The 22,422-nt window shown below is 36.6% G+C and overlaps 1 protein-coding gene across 5 annotated transcripts in view; it reads left to right on the top strand.

Annotated features, from left to right (window-relative positions):
- The first annotated feature begins 14,595 nt into the window (after positions 1 to 14,595).
- LOC129779468 (protein spaetzle-like) overlaps positions 14,596 to 22,422 on the top strand; it is a 109,741-nt gene continuing 101,914 nt past the window's right edge. For 3 of the 5 annotated variants that reach the window (XM_055786965.1, XM_055786958.1, XM_055786951.1), the window contains exon 1: positions 14,597 to 15,200. In XM_055786965.1, the coding sequence (XP_055642940.1) occupies positions 15,063 to 15,200 (138 nt within the window). In that variant the 5' untranslated portion in view covers positions 14,597 to 15,062. Of the gene's footprint in view, positions 15,201 to 22,422 lie in introns of all 5 variants that reach the window. The other 2 variants (XM_055786981.1, XM_055786973.1) reach the window with 1 other exon arrangement.

The following is a 22,422-nucleotide window of genomic DNA, read 5'->3' as shown; positions in this document are numbered from 1 at the left end:
GGCGAAGCTCCGGCGCGTTGGGCGGGTTCATTTCCTTTGGCACGAAGGTGACCCCGTTGGCTTCGTACCACTCCAACACGTCCTTTGAATAGTGGCACGAAGCGAGATCCGGCCAGAAGATGGTCGGGCCCTCGTGCTGCTTCAATAGTGGTAGTAAGCGCTTCTGTAGGCACTCCTTAAGGTAAACCTGCCCGTTTACCGTGCCGGTCATCACGAAGGGGGCGCTCTGCTTTTCGCAAGAGCAGATCGCTTGCCACACCATGTACTTTTTGGCAAACTTGGATAGTTTTTGCTTGCGAATCTCCTCCGGAACGCTGAATTTGTCCTCTGCGGAGAAGAACAACAGGCCCGTCAGCTGACGAAAGTCCGCTTTGACGTAGGTTTCGTCGTCCATTACCAGGCAATGCGGCTTCGTCAGCATTTCGGTGTACAGCTTCCGGGATCGCGTCTTCCCCACCATGTTTTGCCTTTCGTCGCGGTTAGGAGACTTCTGAACCTTGTATGTACGCAGACCCTCCCGCTGCTCGGTCCGCTGGACGAATGAACTTGACAAATTCAGCTTATTGGCGACATCCCGGACCGAACTTCTCGGATTACGTCTAAACTGCTTAACTACGCGCTTGTGATCTTTTTCACTGACGGAGCATCCATTTTTGCCGTTCTTCACCTCCCGGTCGATGGTTAGGTTCTCGAAGTATCGTTTTAGTACTCTGCTGACCATGGATTGGACGATTCCCAGCATCTTACCGATGTCCCGATGTGACAGCTTCGGATTCTCAAAATGAATGCACAGGATTAATTCACGACGCTCTTTTTCGTTCGACGACATTTTTCCAAATTTACGAAAAATTGACAGTGAAGCATGGCCAACGTGATCTATACACTCTTATCTGATTATAAGCGAAAGCTGAAGATATAATTCCTAAAAATTAAATTTCTACAGCGTTTTTTCCGTGATGCAATTTGATGTGACACACCCTTTATTTATTTGCGGTGATTTTAACATATATTTATTAGACGAAACATCTGATGTTGTGCAGGATTATAAATCTAAAACTCAGTCACTTGGATACCTTATTTTGAACAAAATAGACCCTCTCTATACTACAAGAGTCTCCAATACAATTTCCACTGTTATCGATCATTTCATCACCGACATTTTTCAATACAATTTGCATTTGATAGTTAGAGATACTGAAAGATTTATATCTGATCACAAGACAATTGTTTTATCAGTAAAATTGAATTTTATCAAACATGATACATTAGTCAAAAAGATCTTCATTAATTACGATAATATAAATAACTCGTTGTCAAGAAACGTTCTGGACACTTGCCGGAGTTTCCATGATATCACTGAGAAACTTAATGATGTCATTAATATCAATAGATGCGAGACTACATACAGGAAAAAGAAAACAAACATTCGTAAACCGTACGTAAATAATTTATTGCTGAATGAAATAAACAAAATAAATTATTTCAAGAATATCGAAGTGCAACACAAAATTCTACAAGAAAAAATGAATCATTCATGCTGTATGTCAGGAAAAGAAATCAATTAAAAAAACGCTATAAAGTTAGCCAAAGAAAGATACTATAATAGATTAATCAAACAAAACATAAATAATTATAAGAAAACATGGACAACATTAAGGGGAATTATTTTCAAAAATTCTACAGGAGCAATTGGAAAGCAAGTTCTGTCGATAGATGAGAATAGTTGTCGTTTGATCTCTAACAGACAAATAGTGAATTGTTTGAATGAGTATTTCATAAATGTTGGTTTGAGCCACCAGGTGTCGAATATTCGGAATACCGAATGACCGATGAGGCCTATCTTCGACCAATAACACAAACTTTCTTTTATTTTTCGGAAGTTAATGAGCAAACAGTTACGAGAGTAGTTGATTCATTAAATGCTGGAGCTGCGGTTGGTGTCGATAACATATCAATAAGGTTCATTCAAAAATGCAAAGCTATTATCGTACCAAAAGTAACAGAGATAATGAACAACATGATACAATCATCTCAGTTTGATGATTGTCTCAAAACAACAAAAGTAGTGCATCTACACAAGCCAGGTGATAAACTTTCTAAAACTAATTATAGGCCAATTTCTATTCTTTCTGCTTTATCCAAAATTCCTGAATCAGTGATAAATTGGCAAATCAAACATTACCTATCGGAGGAGAATCTCATCAGTTGTAAACAGTTTGGGTTATTACCTAAAAAAAAGCACTGAAACTGCCTCACTAGAACTAATGAATTTTATAGTAAGGGGCTTAGATAACGGAGAATATGTTGGCTGTATTTTTATAGATTTGAGTAAGACTTTTGATTGTATCTCACATGACATAATGATAGCCAAATTATGTTACTATAGCTTTTCACCTCAAGCGGTCGATCTACTGAGATCATACCTATCGAATCGTAAGCAGTATTGTTACGCTAACATGACATCGAGCGATTATTTAGTGATTTAAACTGGCATAGGTCAATCCTTGGACCTATGCTTTTTAATATTTTCATAAATGACTTGTTTAATCTGCCTCTAAAAGGTGTACTTAAAACCCGTTATCGAAATGGGGGTGGTCACATCGAAAATGTCATAAAATAAGCTTTATTTTGGTTAAAAAACGGGTGGGTAATGTCGGGACATAACCGGAGTGACGTAGGACTATACAAAGGGGACAGTTAAATATTGTTAAATATATATATTTTTAAAATATATATTTTAAATATATTGTTTTATTTTCTTCTCCTACGTGAATACCTACCTATCTACCTGAAAAATGGATTAGTGTACTGTTTACTCTTTATGAACATGTTGGTGGTTCTGAAAAGAACCTTTGGCGTTGTGTTTTTGCGTTTTTTGGTTTCCCTTTCGACAGTCCCCTCTGGGCTGGTTTTATTGTGGCTCTCCACTGAGCTAGAGGCGAATGAACTTCAAAGTTTAAAGCCTCTTAAAAACAAAGAAAGAAAGAAAGAAAAATACATTCATTACGATTTGTTCGCTCGTTGGATTCACATGCAGGCTAAAAAGGGTCCTTTTCAGGATCACAAAATTATCTTCAATCTAAAGAGTTTATTGTTTTGTTATCACTCGATATCCCTATCTTGTTCGACTAAACCTTTCTGTTTAGCGATTGCGTTTGCCACTCGCCACAGATTTCATAGTTGGGAAATTTCTTCCCATCCAGCTTGTGACATATTGTACAGTAAATTACATTCAATGGCACGTCGCATTACCACCACTCAGTGTCGGATTGGAGGTAATTTTAACCTGTAATTGAACATTTGCGATGACAGTGGTACTTTCAATGTCGGGTCATAATTTGGACTACGAACTCTATGTTTACAAAAATGTCCAACTAAATATGTCGCATTACAAGTCCGTCCAATTAGCTAAATGTCGAGATAAGTGTAAATTACTGTACTTTCAATCTAGAAGCAATTTAAGAATTGGTGATAAATTTAATAAAAAAATAAAAAAAATAAAAAATTTAATCAAACAACTGCCAAATTCACATACTCATCATATCCTGGCAAACAAATTATGAAAAAATCAATTTGTGTTTTATTATTATTTTGGATATTATTTTAGAAAGCATTGAACTGTATTTCGTAAACTCTTTTTTGAAAGGTTTAATGGCCCTGATAAGCGCCGTGTTTTTTGGAATGGTTCCAATTTAGAAAACTTGTGTTTTGAAAAAAACCATTTCGAACGCCCTCGATGCCGCCTTGTTCTGGATTTGCCACCAAAGCAGTTTGTATAAAGAAAAAACTTTTTTCTTCTGCTACCTGATGCCGTTTTGCGATTACGTTTGCCACTCGCCACTCGCTGCAACTGCCTGTTGTTGTCTTGATGTGTTCTGTTCTGAATGAGGGTTTTCTTATCGTCGCGAGCAGCTTTACCAGCCAACTCGATCGCTTCGGCGGCCGAAGCTATATAACGCCGGCTAGGTGGACTGGTGCACTGGTACTAACGCGCTCGGCCTAGCTACCCTTGCGGGGAACTCCAGATCAACACGGTTCGAGCGAGATTTTGCCTTTCCCTTCAATTTTCTTCCTTTACCATGTCCAGACATGGCTGCTTGGGTTGGTTTGTTGATGTGTTGTGATGCGAACTGATGTGGTGTACGGTTTGGATGAGAATGATCGTTACGGCAGCGGAGCGGGGATTTTTAAGCTGACCGGCTGGCTCGAGAATTACGCATGTGTGAGACTGCGACCAATGTTTCGTTCATTTTTTTTTCTTTTTCCTTTCCAATCGTGCTTCATTCTATTTCGCTGCTGCTCTGTTTGCCCGTTTTGGTCGGTATGATTTGAGGAGCACAAAATGGACCAATCAAAAATGGGCACATAGTGCATTTGGACAATGCTTGATATTTCACAATTATTCAATTATTTATCTCAAGAAAAATGATATGTTCTTCGTTATGATAGATGCGTAGATATATTTCCTATCAATTGATGCAAAACCTTTGCGATCTATTGAGAAATGCTCGAGTTATAAGCGTTCCAAATCTTGCATTTTTTCCTACTTGTTCAGTGCCTAGATTTCCTAATTTTTGATGGTTTTCGAGTATAAATAGGTCGATACTGCTGCATTTCACGTTCGATATTCGTACGAAGTTTATCTATCGTCGCTGGCTTGTTGGCATAGACCATAGACTTGACGTAGCTCCAAAGGAAATAGTCTAATGGCGTCAAATTGCACGACCGAGGAGATTTCGTGAGATAACACGCTCACCAAACTTGGTTTTCAATAAATCGATTATTAAATTCGCTGTGGCGCCGTACTGTTGAAACCACATATTGTCCGAGTCAATATCATCTAATTCGGGCCAAAAATATTCGGTTATCATTGAGCGGTAGCGATTCCCATTCACAGTAACGTGCCGGTCTTGATCATCACGGAAGAAGTATGGCCCAATGACGACGCCGGACCATAAACCGCACCAAACCGAATTTTGATGTGAGACTACGTCTAACCGGAGTATATGGGGGGTAAAATGAAAACCTAAACACAGAACATGCAGGAAAAAATGAAAGATTCCGAATGCTTATAACTCGAACTTTTCTTACTGGATCGGAAAGATTTTTTTTTTATTTATTAGGCTCATTAGTATTTTAGCTGTAACAGAGCCGGGTTTTAATCGTGTACATGTACATATGTTTATGTTTCTATAAATTGTAAATTACACAGTAGATAGTAGTAGCCATTTAGGCGTTAAGTTTTCTGTTCCATTACATTATGGTAAATTACACAGTAGTAGCGTAAGGGTATTCTTTCTGTTCTTCCATTGTTCAGCAGAGCAGACAGCGGAGACAGTTGTAATTGATCATTGTTGGGTTATTTATAGAACAGCAGCCCGATGTTTCTTGCAGAGCAGAGCAGTTGTATGGATGAATCGATCTATTTTCGACCGTGGATCGATCTCCAACGCTGATGATGTGTGCGTGGACGTAGTTATTCTATAACAACACAAAGATGGTCAATTGAGGGCCCTGAGTTTGAACTCACGACCGATCGCTTAGTAAGCGAACGCGTAACCAAGTGGCTACGAAGACCCCCGGATCGGAAAGATGTTTGCATCAATTAATAGGGAATATTTCTACGCTTCTATCGCAATTAATAAAATGTCATTAGATAAACAATTGAATAACTGTGAAATGTTAAGTGTTATCTAAACGCCCTATCTATCTCGTTTTGATTGGCCCGATTGACGGTTTCCCCAATACAGCCATCAAAACCAAGCAGCCTTGGGGAAATCGACATTGCAAATACATGCAAGTTGGGTGTATTATTGTTCCGGCTGATATGTGTTTCCCCAACACAGACTTCTAAACAGAGAAGTTGAAACAAAGAATGCATAATACATGATTTACCTTTGCATCCGCTCGCAAAACATACCTCTTTTATTTGTTAAACTGTTCACTTGTTTTATTATTTCCACCGTTTGTTGTCTCAGGCGAAAAAAATGCTGAATAAATTTACCGCCTAATGGTATGTATTATAACATATATCGTAAGAAAGATTCTGCATTATATGCATTTGAAAACTCTTAATAAACGTTACATTTTTCGTAGAGTGACCCCCCTATATAGAAATCAATGGTGTAGTCCTACGTCAACATAAGGAGTACTCTTACGCCTAAATTACTACTGTGTAAATGTACCATATCCAATGGTATAGAAGGTATACTATTACGCCGAAAAATGGCAACTGTGTAATGTGCTATTTATAGATATGATTAACATGTGACATGTACACGATTAAAATTCGGATCTGTTACAGATAAAATTCTAATGAGCCTAAAATAAACAAATTTGATAAAAAAGTCTAACGTTGAAAGATGTCATATTGGATCTGTAACACGAAGGGAGATCAGGCAGATGGGCGTTACAAAAATACGCATACTTGCCTGTGCGAGGGATAGGGAGATCCCTCGACCGACCACGATCGGAGGGCCAGAATGAATTTGAGTCAGAAACTATTGATGGGAACTAGTGATAAGTAATTGAGTCTGGTAAATAAACATTTTCGAGAAATGATGCCTTCGATTTTTACTATAAATCACCACGAACTGTTCGGGCAACTCTAAAAAAATGTCACTTAATATCAAAGTAAAATATATATCTGTATAATACAGGGTTTTCCAACTTTAAATTCCGAAAGTAAATTGAAATAAAACACACTTAGAATTCGAATTTCGATGAAACTTTTATTTCAAATTAAAGTTTGGTTTATGCCATTATGTGTGAAATACAACATCATTCAAATGTCCACCTAGGGCTTCCTCGCACACCTTAATCCGGAACAGGTAATTTTCGATGACTTTTCGGCACATATGGGGCGGTATCTCGGTCATAGCTTCACGAATGTTGTCTTTCAAATGTTCAAGAGTTTGCGGAGAGTTGGCATAGACACGGTCTTTCGCATAACCCCACAAAAAAAAGTCTAGCGGGTTCAAATCGCATGATCTGGACGGCCAATTGGCATCACCAAAACGCGAAATTATGCGTCCCTCAAATTTCGTTCGCAATATGGCCATGTTCGGTCGTGTTGTGTGGCACGTGGCGCCGTCCTGCTGAAACCACATGTCATCCGTATCCATATCTTCAATTTGTGGCAAAAAAAATCGGTTAACATGCGGCCATAGCACTCACCATTCACAGTTACCGTCTCGCCGTCCTCATTTTCAAAGAAATACGGCCCGATGACTCCACCAGACCATAATGCGCACCAAACAGTGACTTTTGGCGGATGCAATGGCCTCTCAACAATCACGTGTGGATTTTCTGAACCCCATATATGGAAATTTTGGGTGTTCACATAGCCACCAAGCTCGAAATGTGCCACATCGCTGAAGAAAATTTGATGCGAAAATTCAGCATTTTGCTGCTGTTGTTCGTTCACCCAATCGACGTATGCCCTACGCATTCCATGGTCACCACGCTCTAATTTTTGTACCAGTTGGACTTTATATGGATGTAGGTGCAAGTCCAAATGCAAAATTCGCCACAATGATGTGTTTGACAAGCCCAATTGCTGAGCACGCCGTGAAATCAAAACATTCGGGTCATCCTCCACACTGGCAGCAACAGCAGCAATATTTTCGGCCGAACGCACATCACGATGATGCACAGGTTTCACAATATCCACTACGGATCCAGTTTGTTCGAATTTACGCACTACATTAGTGATTGTGTACTCTGTAGGCCGTCCATGACGACTAAAATCCGTCCGTAATGCTCGAAAAACATTTGCCGGTTTTTCATCATTTTTATAGTATAATTTAACAAAATTAACACGTTGTGCGATGCTAAAACGATCCATATTGTAAAATGGTAGACATTCAACTAACGGTTGACATCAGCTTTGGTTGACAGCTATGTCAAACGGTTGTCAGCGCAGGGCTGTATACTTTCGGAAGCCCGAAATGGAAAACCCTGTATAATTTTGTCAAAATATTGTAATTCCGGCCCTATCAGGCTAACGGTTATGAGCCCTAACAAAAATATATATTTTGGAGAAAAAATATGTATACCGTCATCCGGGGGCAAACTGATCACCGGGGTGAAATTGATCAAGCGTATTACTGAAAACAAACATAAGTTTTCAGAGGTATTATGTAATTTAATTCTAAGCTTTTTTGATCTGACATGTTCAAGAATCATCTGAAGGTTCTTTTTGCCAATGGTTCTCAACGAATTACTTATTAAATTGCATAAAGAACAATATTTTCCTGTTTTTCATTCGTTTTTCATTTTTAACTATGGTAAAGAAAGATATTTTCAATACATCAAAACAATATTTATAGACGCTAAACATATTAATTCACTTCTAGTTACTAATTACTAATTCTAATTACTATTCGAACATTTGAGAAAAAACTATTTTACAAAAACAGCACGACGAATGACCAGTACCGAATCCCATCATGCGACATATCGAACGTCTTGGTTTGGCAAGATTGGTGACGATTTCAAGGTTTTTTGATCACATTAGGATAACCGGAATGGTCTCCGGATGACCTATGGATCAGTGTTTAAATCGAGTTATGGAAAGGCATGACCACACCTTTAGGTGGTTTAACTCAGGTTTTTGTATCCTCAAACCCTTGAATTAACATTCAAATGACCGTAGGTGAAGAAATAATTAATTTTGTATACATTTTTGTGCAAATGATACTAGAAAATCCTGAAAAACATAGATCGATCAATTTCACCCCGAAATCAAATTTTAAAATTTTCCAAATTAGCGCTCAAGGATTTTTTTCAACAAAACATTTCATAACGTTTTGTGGCCTTAGCACCAATACTGATTTCAAAAATAATTAGGTATAAATCTAACAAAAAAAATCGGAAAAATTCACATTTTTCTGAAAATCGTGATCAATTTGCCCCCGGTTTACGGTACCGTCGATGGGGCTGAAAATGGATCATAGAAGGTAAATTCCGAACTTTTTAGAAATCAATTTCACAATAATTTCAAGATTATTGACCAACATGTAAGTGTCTTGAATTATTATTTGAGCTACGAAAATAGTGTCAATCCACCTAGAAGTGCGATGGAAATGTTTATATACAGCCATTCCATGTCAAACCGATATAGTGGTTCTCAAATTTTCGTAAAAAGTGGTAGTTTTGTTCTTTATCACTGAACATTAGACCCGTTTTTTTCATCATTAGGGTGATCATTTCCATTTAAGGTTGCCCAAAAAATCATTTTTTCCAAAAATTACTTTTTTTAAATTCATAACTTTTGAACTGAAGTACCGATTCGGATGACCTACATACCAAATTAAGTAGGTGACAATTTTTTTTTAGTTGCCCCAAAGATCATTTTTTCCAAAAATTCCTTTATTTAAATTCATAACTTTTGAATTACTGCACCGATTCAGACGATCGACATTTCAAATTAAAGTTAAAAAAATATTATACTTGCAGAAATTTTGAATTTTGGTCTTGCAATTGTAATTGATTGTATTTTTTTGAAGTTTACATTGTCTCGGGACCAAGGGTGCTATATTTTTTATATTTTTTCTTGAAAGCTAAGATTTTTGTAGATAACATATCCAAAATTGAGAGATACGTTACTTTGTGTTGTAAAAATTAACCGGTAGTCCGAAAAATCATTTTTCAAATAATTTTTCATAAATTCATAACTTTTAAACTACCGGGCCGATTCAGATGATCGATATACCAATTTGAAGCCGAATGAAATACCACATATGCATAAACATTGGATTATAGTCGGATATATGTAGTCCAGTCGCATAGGAATGTTGAGCGAAAACTGAAAACATGTTAACTTTGCAAAATCACTCGGAAACCTTCTCTGATATTCGGATATGTTATGTAAAAAAACTTCAGCTTTCAAGAAAAAACATAAAAAATATGGTGATCTTAGTTCCGAAACCATGTAAGCTATGAGAAACAATTACAATCAATAATTACGAAAACAAAATCTGGGATTTTACTCAAGTGTAATATTTTTCAAACAAAACTAGTTCAGAAATAAATTAGAGAAGTGTTATTTTCCGATTTTAAGTTATGATTTTTCAAAGTTAACATGTTTTCAGTCTTCGTTCAATATTTCTATGCGACTAGACTGGATGTATGCGACTAGAATTCAATTAATTGGCAAATGTTTCATTTTTTCGAAAAAGGCTAACTAATTGGCTTTAATTTGATATATCGATCATCTGTATCGGACTAGTAGTTTGAAAAAAGTCAGTTTTGGAAAAAAAGAGACAACCCTAAAATGGAAATGATCACCCTACTGAAAAAATAAAAAATACTGGTCTAATATTTTGTGATAAAGAACAAAACTACATCTTTTCATAGAAATCTGAGAATCACTATATCAGTTTGGCATGGAATGGCTGTATATATATGCTTTCGAACATATACTTTCTTTTGGAACAAGAAGAATTTCCGAAACTTGCTTTTTGAACATGTTCATCAACCGCTCTTCAAATCGCCATAAAAGTTTGACCCCACAATTTGTTCTTTATATGCGGGAATATGAATAAATAATCGGAGGCTCAATCGGAGCTAAACTTCGAGAACTCATTCGATTGACAAGATGTGTGAACGCTCTCGTCTTTTCCAAAGCCAAAAGTTTCTGGAATATTTATCGTATATATTGATGTGGAACTGGAACGTCCAGAAATGCCCCAATCTCACGAAACGTTCATAAAGATCTTTCAATATCGACACACGCATCGCATTAGTATTCTCTGGCTTTTGAGTGTCACCACGAAAATCGTATGAAGGCACAAACGACAACTGCTGAATTCAGAAAAACACCGTCGAAGGTTTACCGTCACTTTTATCAAAAAACTGCGTTACATCTCTGGTGGCATCTTTGCAACGTGTGGAGAACTACCGTGGCATCTCGGTACTTTGTTGCTTAGGAAAAATTCTCGAATTCCTCATTCATAAAGTCATACTGACAGCAGCAACCCTGTTTATTTCTGAACACCAGCTCAACAACACCCAACATGATATGCTACACAAACAGCTCTTTTCTGGAAATGGAACGTCGGAATCAAGGGGATTCTTTGACATTGTGCCGCATGCCTACGCAGTGGAGAAGCTGAAGCACATGGGCTTCCCAAACTGGATCACGGACTGGGTACTATCTTATCTAACGGGTCGGAAAGTATTCTTACAACTCAACTTTTCACGATCAGAAGTTTTAGAAAAAGTGTTGCGCTCTTCTGTACGTTAATGCGCAGTATTCTGGAAAACGCCTCGCCGATCTGAGCGCCGTATCACGTTGTTCAAATGATCCACATTGTACGTATTCAAAGTCAATTCGTGCGCTTCGCTATGGTCAACGTAGATAATTGCCTTTAGTTATCGTTCCGAAACATAGAACATACAAGAAGTTATGCGTTCAACAGCAGCCTAGGGCACTTAGCCAGGTTGGTAGTCATTTAAGTTAAGGCTTAAGTTTTAGATCTCTGCGACTATGTCGAAGATTGATAATAATAAATCACTAAAAGTTAAAACCAGTTGATCGGCACTCTGTTGTTTGTCTGAATTGCCGTGAAAGTTATGAAGAATGATTACACGAAAGTGTCCACGTCCCAATTCCTAAAACGAATTTCTGGAATCACTTTAAACAATCCATACAGCGTCAGAATGTCAAAAAATGCCACGAATTGACAATTGAAATGTCAAACTATCCAACGCGTATGTCAGGAATGACGTGGTGTATCTCCTCGAGTTAAGGCCCATTTATACGTTGCTCACCTTGCCCGTTCACACAGGGTGAGCTGCTGGCGAGAAACTAGATACTACAGCATTGGCTTACCAGGGATGCCAGATGATTTTTCAAATGTTCATCAAATAGTCAGAAACAGCAATCAGGTCCGAATTCGACAGATGGTTGATCCGAAATCGACTTCTCTATTGGCAGTTTTCATGTCAGGTTTTCAGTTGCATTTATGATTAAAAAAATTTATCGCGAAATACACGCTGACCGTGTATAAAAATACTTTGTGCTGAATTTCTTCGAACTGAAGGTACTATCTGTAAACAAAAACAGCAAGACAGCAAAAAGGATTTGGGCCAGGAATTGGATGCAAGAAAAAGGAGCAACAAATACAATATTGAAGGAACTCATCGATGATGATCCTCTAGAGTACAGAGCAGTGTTGAGAAAAACACCTGAATAAGTAAAAACACTGTTGGATTTCATTGGTCCAAAAATACAACGCCAAGATACACTTATGAGGGATGTTATACCCGCAAGAGTGAAATTAAAAAACGACATTGATGTGCCTTTCTTCTAGAATATCGTTCAGATTGTTGACATTTTTTGACGTAGAACTACGTCTTTCATTAAGGGTGCCAAATCAGAAAACAAGTCACGTTTTTATGAAATAAAGTTAACGTTAATCACTATTTTTGCCGCGAACGGATTTTTCCCTAAGATTTTTTGAATATTCTATACATCACAATCCCCTGGTGTGTAAATGGTTAAAATTCATGAAAACTAAATACGTTTTCCTTTTCCCATACATTTGTTCTGCTGATTTGTGTGCTTTCCCGAGCAGAGCTCGATGAGCAAAGAATGGGAAATCGTAAGATTTAAAGTAGAAGGTAGGTAGAAGAAAGGTAGAAGAACGAAGGGGAATATTTGCCTAGAGTATAAACAGTGGATCTTGCTGAGGCAAACTTTCAGTCTCGTTCTTTTTTAAAGCAATGAACATCGCTTGTTCTTCTTTGTTTTGCGCCTTCGTTTCGGGTTGAGCTGTGAACGCGACCAAATTATCCATTCGCTGATGTCTCGGGCATTGCAATCATTGCATCAAACTAATGTCATTCCATTAAAGTTCTGAGCTACAAAATTGTGTGGGGAATCATCAAGCTAGGCTATCGTCGGCTCACTAAGAAAATAAATGTTCTGAAATTTGGTCTGTGATTTAGTTTCGCATGGCGGTAACGAAACTCTCTCCACCAAGGATGACAGCTAAGCTAATCTAGACCGGTAATATTAACAGAAAGGAGACAGAACGGAGATAAGTGTGCGTTTATTGAGTTGCTTCAAGCCATCCAAATATGGATATTCATGTGCGTACGTGCCTGTTTCATTACCCGTACGTAAAAATAGTACGGGAAGGAAATATTTGCGTTAGGGTATTAGTAATGAATCTTTGCTGAGGCAAATATTCAGTCCTTTTCCAAGCAGTTAACATTGTTTGTTTTTCGGCATCGTAAAGGCTTCGTTCGCGCCTTTGACATTGCATTCTATGAATTGAACTGACGGTATGGCGAAGCGACGTTAACGTTGTGCGCCAAAGAATTATTTGGGGAATACCAAGCATCTTGAATGTCGTGCTGGAATGTTAAAAGTTATTTGGGTTCGCGTGCCAGTCGCAAAATTATTTCCAACTATGATTGCATTTGCGCTAATCTTGATCATAATGAAGCAATGCTACTCTTTTCGAGGTTGTTGAGATTAAAATAAAAATTTTATTTCATTTTTTTAGTCACCCAGAAAGTTAATGTCGTTCTGGAAATTTGTATGTGATTTGGTTTCGCTTGCCAGTAGCAAAACTTTCTCCACTAAGGATGACAGCTGCGCTTATCTTGAGCATGGAAAAGTAATGCAACTTTTTTCGAGGCTAGTAATATTAACAGAAGCGTTTCTATTGAGAATAGCGCAAAATGGTGAGAAGTGTTTATTTTCTTAGTCGCTTCAAGCCACCGATGTACGACTCTGCATGCATGCTATGACGAACGCTTGTTTGGGACTTGGTTTACGTTGTACGAATGATGTCTAGAGGTGCGATTCCACTGGGGCAATGCTAAATAACATGTAGCATGATATTTGATACTTGCAAGTATTGCCATTGTTGTTGTTTCCATGCGGTGCCAAAGTTATATTGATGTAGTTATGAGAGTTCTACTTCCGGAACGGTTCATCCGATTTCGATGGAATAGGTTTTCCCACTAAATTTTACTAAATTTCCTGTCATCGTACGTAGGATTTTTTCGATATTTTGAAAAAAAAATTGGTGAATGTTTATGTCTCGATTTTTGAAGCATAAACGCAATGTTTTACAGATAATGTCGCCATTTCGTCAAAAATCAATGTTTCGAAAAAATCCTACGTACGATGACAGGAAATATATCCAAGATTACGTAAAAAAATCATTGATTGAAATCGGTCCACTAGTAAAACTTGTAGAACTCCCTCCAGTTTACAAGGTTTTGGCTGCAAGAGTTCTACAAACCGGTTACGGCTATTCAGGGGACAGCCCAATTGGACATACTTTATTATGGTGTTCATAGTGTTCTTAGTACACTGTACTACCCCCTTAAACTGAAAGAGAAATTCACGTATTAGACTGGGAAGAAAACCGAGCCAATCAACAAACGCTGTTCCATTCCGGTTCATTCTTTCTGTCATACCTGGCAACAAAATGAATGAACATTCAGTTTCTCCGTGTTATAATGACTTTTAGAACAGCTGGCTCACCTGCCGACATTTGTGACTAGCGATCATCTGCTGTTCTCTCTCCCCAACGAGTGAATCAACAGTATTAATGCTCGTGTGGCTTCGTTGACCGATCAGTCTACTTATTCCTGTCGTCGCGATTGGCCGCGCTGTGTTAGTATTCCTCTTGAGTGACCGGTTCGCGCGGAAGATGCAAAACAAAAAAATCAACAAGCCGTTGGTTGATCCAACAAGTGTTTGAGTTGTTGTGGGTTCGTGTGCTCCGCGCGAATACTAGCGATCGCGGGGATTTTTCCTGCGGATTGATATGTAGATGATAAGTGTACAACCAGTCAAAAGTTGAATTTATTGCTGCATTTACTATCCACACGAGTTGTGGAGTGTTTCGTGATCGGCTTATTTCGCAAACTGCGCTGCCAAATTAACGCGATGCGTTTCAGATAGAAGTTTCGACACGCGACAGGGAAAAAAAGAGTCGTACCTGTGCTTAAAGTGTGGAGTGATGTCATTTGACAAGCTTAAAGAAGAAGAAAAAATTGTTTGTGAAAGTTTGTGAAGCTACAATAGTGTACATATGTCAATGGATAACCATACCGTGTGTCAACATAAGGATTCGAAAATGATTCGAAGAATTCCATGGAGCATTTGGTTACCGTCGGGACTGATGATCATAATAATGTTCCTGTGCATGATAATCATGCTATTGATAACGGTGAGATTCTTGTTCCTAATCAAATTGTCAGTCCTGCGTCAGTTGGGTTGTCCAGATGAGTCGTAATTCCCGGTGAGAAGGACCGCACGACTACAGAAACATTATCAAGTGAAGCTAGCCGGACATTATGTAAACAACAGGTTATTATTGCTAAAAGCATTTCAATTTATGCAGTCGCTTGTGCCGGCATTATTCTAGCCTTTCGAACAATGCATTCCGTGGTGGAACATGTTTATATTTAGAAATAATAATTGAGCAAACAGTTAATTTCCGAGACCGTTTGACTAGTCTTGCTTTCGTTTCCTGGAAAACCACGCAACAGAGGATCATCTATCGTAGCACTTCTCAGTACTAGGACATACAATTATTAGCTAACTGATAATGTCTTAATCAAATATTTCTCGAAGCTTATCAATACACTCGTAGGAGGAATTACCAAGAGTTGACCTTTGGTTTTGTTTGTATAATTATATAAATATCAATATAAAAATAAAATTTATGAGTGGTTTCTATGTAAAGAGTTTGTTTTGGGTTTGTATTTGGGATTTTTGAAGATTTTGCTTGAATTTTCACCAAGAATTCATTATATCGATATTGCAGCCAAATTAAGATAGATAGAAGTTGGGTGTCAAAGAACAAATTGTAGAGCGGTTAGAGAGCTTCAATTTGATTGATAGAAACAATCCAGTTTAAGAAAAAAAATCAGGATGACATTAATAATAATCCATTAACAATTACTAACTTTTAAGTTTTTCACTTCCAAAATGCTATTAAAATCCATTAATTTAGATGTTCCACTACTATATCCTGTATCAATTTTTCTCATCTTTCAAATGAAAGTAACAGAATCGTCTTCCGTAGCGTAATTTGTAATGTAGAGCCAGTTCGAGGCAACAGAGTCCGAAACAAAAAAAAAGTTCTATAACTCTGTCATTGTTGAAATTCGAACATATGCGTAGAAGGATACTTTCCATCAAATATGATCGTCTATCACCCTCTGAGAGAATCTGGATATTTTTTTTTTCATGTAAGAAAGGTATTTTCTGACTTTAAGGGGATGAATCAAAAATCAAATTCCTCTTTTATATTCAAAAAAAAAAAAATACATGCAAAAAAAAAGAATAAATTTTTTCTTGGTTCGATTATATACAGGATTCGATTATATATAGTAAAAAGAAATCAGAAACTGTATATAATCGAGCTAAACCGCGCTGTATACAATTTTGGACTCGATATAAGTTCGATTTATTTTCATTTCAAATCAAAATGTAATAAAAGAATTTTATGCCAACTCGTCAGGCAATGGCAGCAATATCTCAGATTACAGTGAAACGTTGTGGGTGTAAAGACATTGGTCATTCAAGTAATTTTGCATATTTGAAATATACAAAAAATTATTTGACTACATTTTGAAAAGGACCAAAGTTTATTTTTCTTAATATAAAAAAATCATGACTCGAACACCATAATACCTACAAAAATAAAATGAAGCAAATTGTTTCGATTTTCATTTGAAAAATACCGATTTTTCCAAAAAAAACATCGTTTTAAAAATTGAAATTTGTTTTTCCCAAAAAAATGCTGAAAAATAATGTTTTACTCGTAATATTTTTGTGTGTATATTCTCGCATTTGACATGTTGTTGACATGTTGCTAAATCGAAAAACGTTTGCTGAACATGTCAATCGTAATTCTAGTAATTTTTCAAAGAAAACATGAAAAAGTTGCTACTGGGTAAACTCTTTCCCTGTGGCAGTGACCTTCTTTCGAAGAATGGAATACTTGTTGGTATTTTTATGGACTATTAATTTATACTACCTTGATCAAAAAGTACCCGGAATCACCACAGTGAGGCGCTCTCAGTCACCCATTTTTATTTTCATTTTTTTGTTTGTAGGATGGCACATCTTTCATTGACATTTTATATACTTTGTAGGGGACAATATCGATATTGATGTATAATCTTGTATTTTTCATTTCCTGAATAAATTCCGTGAACTTTTTGATCAAGGTGGTATTTTGTTAGACTTAAAAAAAACACATTTTTGAGAAAAATGGATTTTGATTTTCAAAATTTTTTTTTTCAATGACTTTTTTGACGTAGGACTACGTCTTTCATTTCTATACCGGGGTGTAAAATCAAAGTTTCGAAAACGAAAGCGTTACGCCGGAGACCGAGATTTTGAGCGTTAATAGCTCCTAAACAACTGAACGAAATGGTATGATAAACACTTCATTCGAAAGATAAAATGTCTACGCGTTCTATACTTGTTACTTTTTGATCCAAAAACTTGTTTCAATAGTCTTAAAATTGCTTTCAAAACAGGCTATTGAAATCACCAATCGGTATATAAGCGAGCGCCGCTCGGAAATCCACTCAGTTCTAATTGAACAGCGATTGGAGCATGTTGTCGCTGTTGTGGTGAAGCTCTTCGTTTATCATGAAAGCGCGGATGAACGGTGTCACCAAGAGCCTGTTTGTGCACCCTAGGCCAGAAGGGAATCCATCAGGAGGAGAGTGATGCCACAAACGGTTCCCCGGGAAGACATCGCTACACACACATACACGCGCAGAAATCTTTTCGTTTGGATGCCATTCAGCATCGAGAAAGTTCCGGAAAGATCTAATCATTGCTGGAAAATAATCTGCCAGTTCCTCTGGGAATTTAAAAATACATTCATGTGAAAGAGTTTATTTGAATGTTTTCTATGCATGTAACACTGTGACCACATATTTTTCAATCAAGTACCATTAACAGGTGGTTACCGAGTTAGTATTAACCACTGGTGGGCTTCCAGTATCGAGGAAAATGTGGAAATATCTAATCGTTACTGAAAATAATCTGCCAGTTCCTCTGGGAATTTAAAAATACATTCACGTGAAAGAGTTTATTTTAATGTTTTCTATCCATGTAACACTGTGACCAAATATGTTTCAATCAAGTGCTATTAACAGGTGGTTATCGAATTAGTATTAACCACTGGTGGGCTTCCAGTATCGAGGAAAATGTGGAAATATCTAATCGTTACTGAAAATAATCTGCCAGTTCCTCTGGGAATTTAAAAATACATTCATGTGAAAGAGTTTATTTGAATGTTTTCTATCCATGTAACACTGTGACCAAATATTTTTCAATCAAGTACTATTAACAGGTGGTTATCGAGTTAGTATTAACCACTGGTGGGCTTCCAGTATCGAGGAAAATGTGGAAATATCTAAACGTTGCTGGAAAATAATCTGACAGTTCCCCTTGGAATTGAAAATTACATTCATGTGAAAGAGTTTATTTTAATGTTTTCTATCCATAAAATATACATATAATACATTTGGGTTTGTGATTTGTCAATCAAGTACAGTTACAGATTTGTCAATCAAGTACAGTTAGCAGGTGACCAAATACATTTGGTTTTGTGGTTTTTCAATCAATCGCAATTAACAGGATAGCTTCAGAAGATTATTCTTCCCCATCAGTAGGATATTTCCGTATCCAATATTGTATGCGCCCGCAATCGATTATTGCTCAGTCGCCGAAAGTTCCAAGCTCAGAGAGTTCATTCCCCTCTAGTTTGCCTTCCAATTTTGCCATTGTAAACCACACCTTGTCTCGATTCAATCACACACAAAAAGCATACGATATTTATATACGATATTCTGGTGGTGAGACACATTCATTTTTCGTGAGGACATCGACAAGACAACATCGTTGCCTAACGTGCTGGAGGAGGTGGACGGCGAAGGATCGACACATACACGCGCAGAATTCTTTCCGTTTGGATGCCATTCAGCATCGAAAAAGTTCCGGAAAGATCTAAACATTGCTGGAAAATAATCTGCCAGTTCCTCTGGGAATTTAAAAATACATTCATGTGAAAGAGTTTATTTGAATGTTTTCTATCCATGTTACACTGTGACCAAATATTTTTCAATCAAGTACTATTAACAGGTGGTTATCGAGTTAGTATTAACCACTGGTGGGCTTCCAGTATCGAGGAAAATGTGGAAATATCTAAACGTTGCTGGAAAATAATCTGCCAGTTCCCCTTGGAATTGAAAATTACATTCATGTGAAAGAGTTTATTTTAATGTTTTCTATCCATAAAATATACATATAATACATTTGGGTTTGTGATTTGTCAATCAAGTACAGTTAGCAGGTTAGCTTCTGAAGATTATTCTTCAGAACAAGGTTTTTCGTATCCTATATTGGATGCATAAAACCTTGTGCCTCCAACGTAACGCTCTCGTTTTAGAAGTCCCCCAAATATTCATTTATTCATTCATTCAGAATGGATTTAGATTCAACTTCAAACAAATGATCTCTAAATCAACGATAGTCCTACGTCACCCTTGCGGTTATACCATAGATATAACCCACTTCCTGTTTTTAATTTTGAATTTTATTTTTTTATATATTTTCCAATGAAACCATAAATAATTTCCTACATTTCATTTATTGACCAACATTTTGTAGCTTTTGAATGAGATTTTTGTTGAAATTTTGTGTTTATTTTTTCAATTTTTTTAAAATCCTCACTTAGAAACTATTAAAACCCTTCTGCCGTTCTACGCATAGTTACTTTTTGACAATTTTCAATTCTCTTTATAAAATTATGTTTTTATATCTAATCTTTCGGAAAAACACAAAAACAGTTATTGTTTGTTCCCAGCTTCAGAAAAAACAACATCAAACTTAATTGCCTCATGTTGATATTCTAGGCATAACTATCCCTCCATGTATTTTTTGTAGATAATAATAAATACATCGGTTCAAGTACAATAATTTTATGTCACGCTTTCAGCAGAGCTAATGCTCTCATTTCTGGTTTGGAAGAACGAATCAATTCGCAAACAAATAAAAAAAAGTTTAACATAACACGTGTACACCTTGTTAGCGAATGCCTAATAACAATAAGATTTTTATTCTGCAAAGGTGTTGCAGATTACTCTCTCCTTCATAAAACGATGCTTTTATGCATGATCTTTCGGAAAAATACAAAAAAAAACTCATTGTTTATTCCCAATATTTCAAAAAACAACATCAAGTTCAATTGAATCAAAAAAATCAGCAGCTGATTTTGGAACATGGGACAACTATGCGTAGAACGGCAGTATAAGACCTACAAAATGTTGGTGCAAGTATCAAGGTTCACGTGGGACTACCTTATCGTACCAATCATTTGTTTGTATTGCTTGAATTTTTGATTGAATGAAACAATTCTCGAATTCAATTGAATTCAATATATTTACTTTAAGAGTAAAAAGATTGTATAATTCCATGTAAGGTCAATGTCTTAATCAAATATTTCTCGAAGCTTATCAATACACTCGTAGGAGGAATTACCAAGAGTTGACCTTTGGTTTTGTTTGTATAATTATATAATTCCATGTAAGGTCAATTCTTCCATTGTGATAGATTGTTCTTCGTTACAAGTAAATTTAATGAGATTCCTTCTACGTTTGGTATGATGCCTAGGACAAAATATGTGAACGGAAGAATTATCAAACGATTATTTCATTTTACGTTTCCTTCTGAAGTTTGCATCTCTCAAGTGTACGTACTTTTCGAACCGCGAATTTGCTTGATTTGATGAACTTCAGGCACTCAGTTTCAATTTTGACATTATACGTCGAACGCATATTGTTTAATCAATAGGCGTCATCGCAGCAATTGGTTATCAACATATTGCCTAATCATCAATTAGTATGCGTAGGAATTCAGTGAGCAGAAGATATGAAGGCATGCCCTTCAATGCAATCTTGAATAACCGAGCCAAAGCGTGGTGTTCGTACCCGCTTTTGTAATCCGTGTTAGGAAAACACTTTTCGGAGTGCAAAAAAAACATGCGAGTGCAGAAGTAACTTCGGAAGACCGTGTTAAGGAAAAATATTCTAGTTTACACAAAGGCAATCGAGTACAAAAGTACTCGCAGTTTGCATTTATTTGCAGAGCCGATTTCCCCAGACATCTTGTTAGGCAAACACATTTCAGTCGGAACAAAAATGCCCCAGACTTGCATGAATTTGCAATGTCAATTTCCTCACCTTAGTTCTAAAGTTTGTGTTGGGGAAACACATTTCAGTCGGAACAAAAAAGCCCCCGATTTACATGTATTTGGAATGCCAATTTCCCCGCGCTCCATGTATTTGAAGTCTGTGTTAGCAAAAATACCCCCGACTTTCATGTATTTGCAATGCCGATCTCTCCAACGCTGCTTGGTTTTGAAGTCTGTGTTAGGGAACACATTTCGGTGAAAACAAAAATCCAAATACTTTCATGTATTTGCAATGCCGATTTCCCCAAAGCTGCTTAGTTTTGATCGCTGTGTTAGGGAAACCGTAGATCGGGCCAATCAAAATGATTCAGTTAGGGCGTTTAGATAACGCTTAACATTTTACAGTTATTCAATTGTTCATCTAATGAAAAATAACATTTTATTAATTGCGATAGAAGCGTAGAAACATTCCCTATCAATCGATGCAAACTTCTCTCCGATCCAGTAAGAAATGTTCAAGTTATAAGCATTCGGAATCTTTCATTTTTTCCTGCTTGTTCTGTGTTTAGGTTTTCATTTTACCCCTCATATACTCCGGTTAGACGTAGTCCCACGTCAATAAATAAAACAAATTTAATTGAAACAAAATTATTTGGACAATTAAAACTATTTTTTCTTAAAAATATGTCTCAAAAAATTCAGAACAAAAATTATATGAATAGTTAATATAGTTTACCAATAAGTCACCCATACATCGGAGGAAGGACACTGTTACTAGGAAAAAGTTTTACTAACAACAACTTTTTCATGTTTTCTTTGAAAAATTACTATTACACGTCACGTCACGTCAAGAACACGTCAAACGGGAGAATTTACGCAAAAAATGTTACCAGGAGTCTCCATACAAAAATTTCATATATACCAGAAATTACAAAAGATTTAAAGTTGACGTCTTTGACAAAAGTTAATTTTTAACAAGATCTAAAACATTATCGAGTCTACTATATCGCCATCTTGAATTTGAACTGAATTAAAATTAGTTGTAATTTCTTCAAAAAAAAAAAATTCAAAAGTTAGAAACAAAAGTTCCTTGTAGAAGTGCCCATCTTTGACTAGTTGAAAGTCATAAAGGCTGTTCATATAATTTTTCAAGAATTTTGAAAGAAACACGTTTTTGAGAAAAATGAATTTAAAATTTTAAAATATTCTTTTCAGTGTATTTTTTTTA

The sequence above is a fragment of the Toxorhynchites rutilus genome, chromosome 1 (assembly GCF_029784135.1).
Source record: "Toxorhynchites rutilus septentrionalis strain SRP chromosome 1, ASM2978413v1, whole genome shotgun sequence".
Classification (NCBI taxonomy): domain Eukaryota; kingdom Metazoa; phylum Arthropoda; class Insecta; order Diptera; family Culicidae; genus Toxorhynchites; species Toxorhynchites rutilus.
Note: the sequence above shows the minus strand (reverse complement) of the source record. Positions and strands in the feature narration are given on the sequence as shown.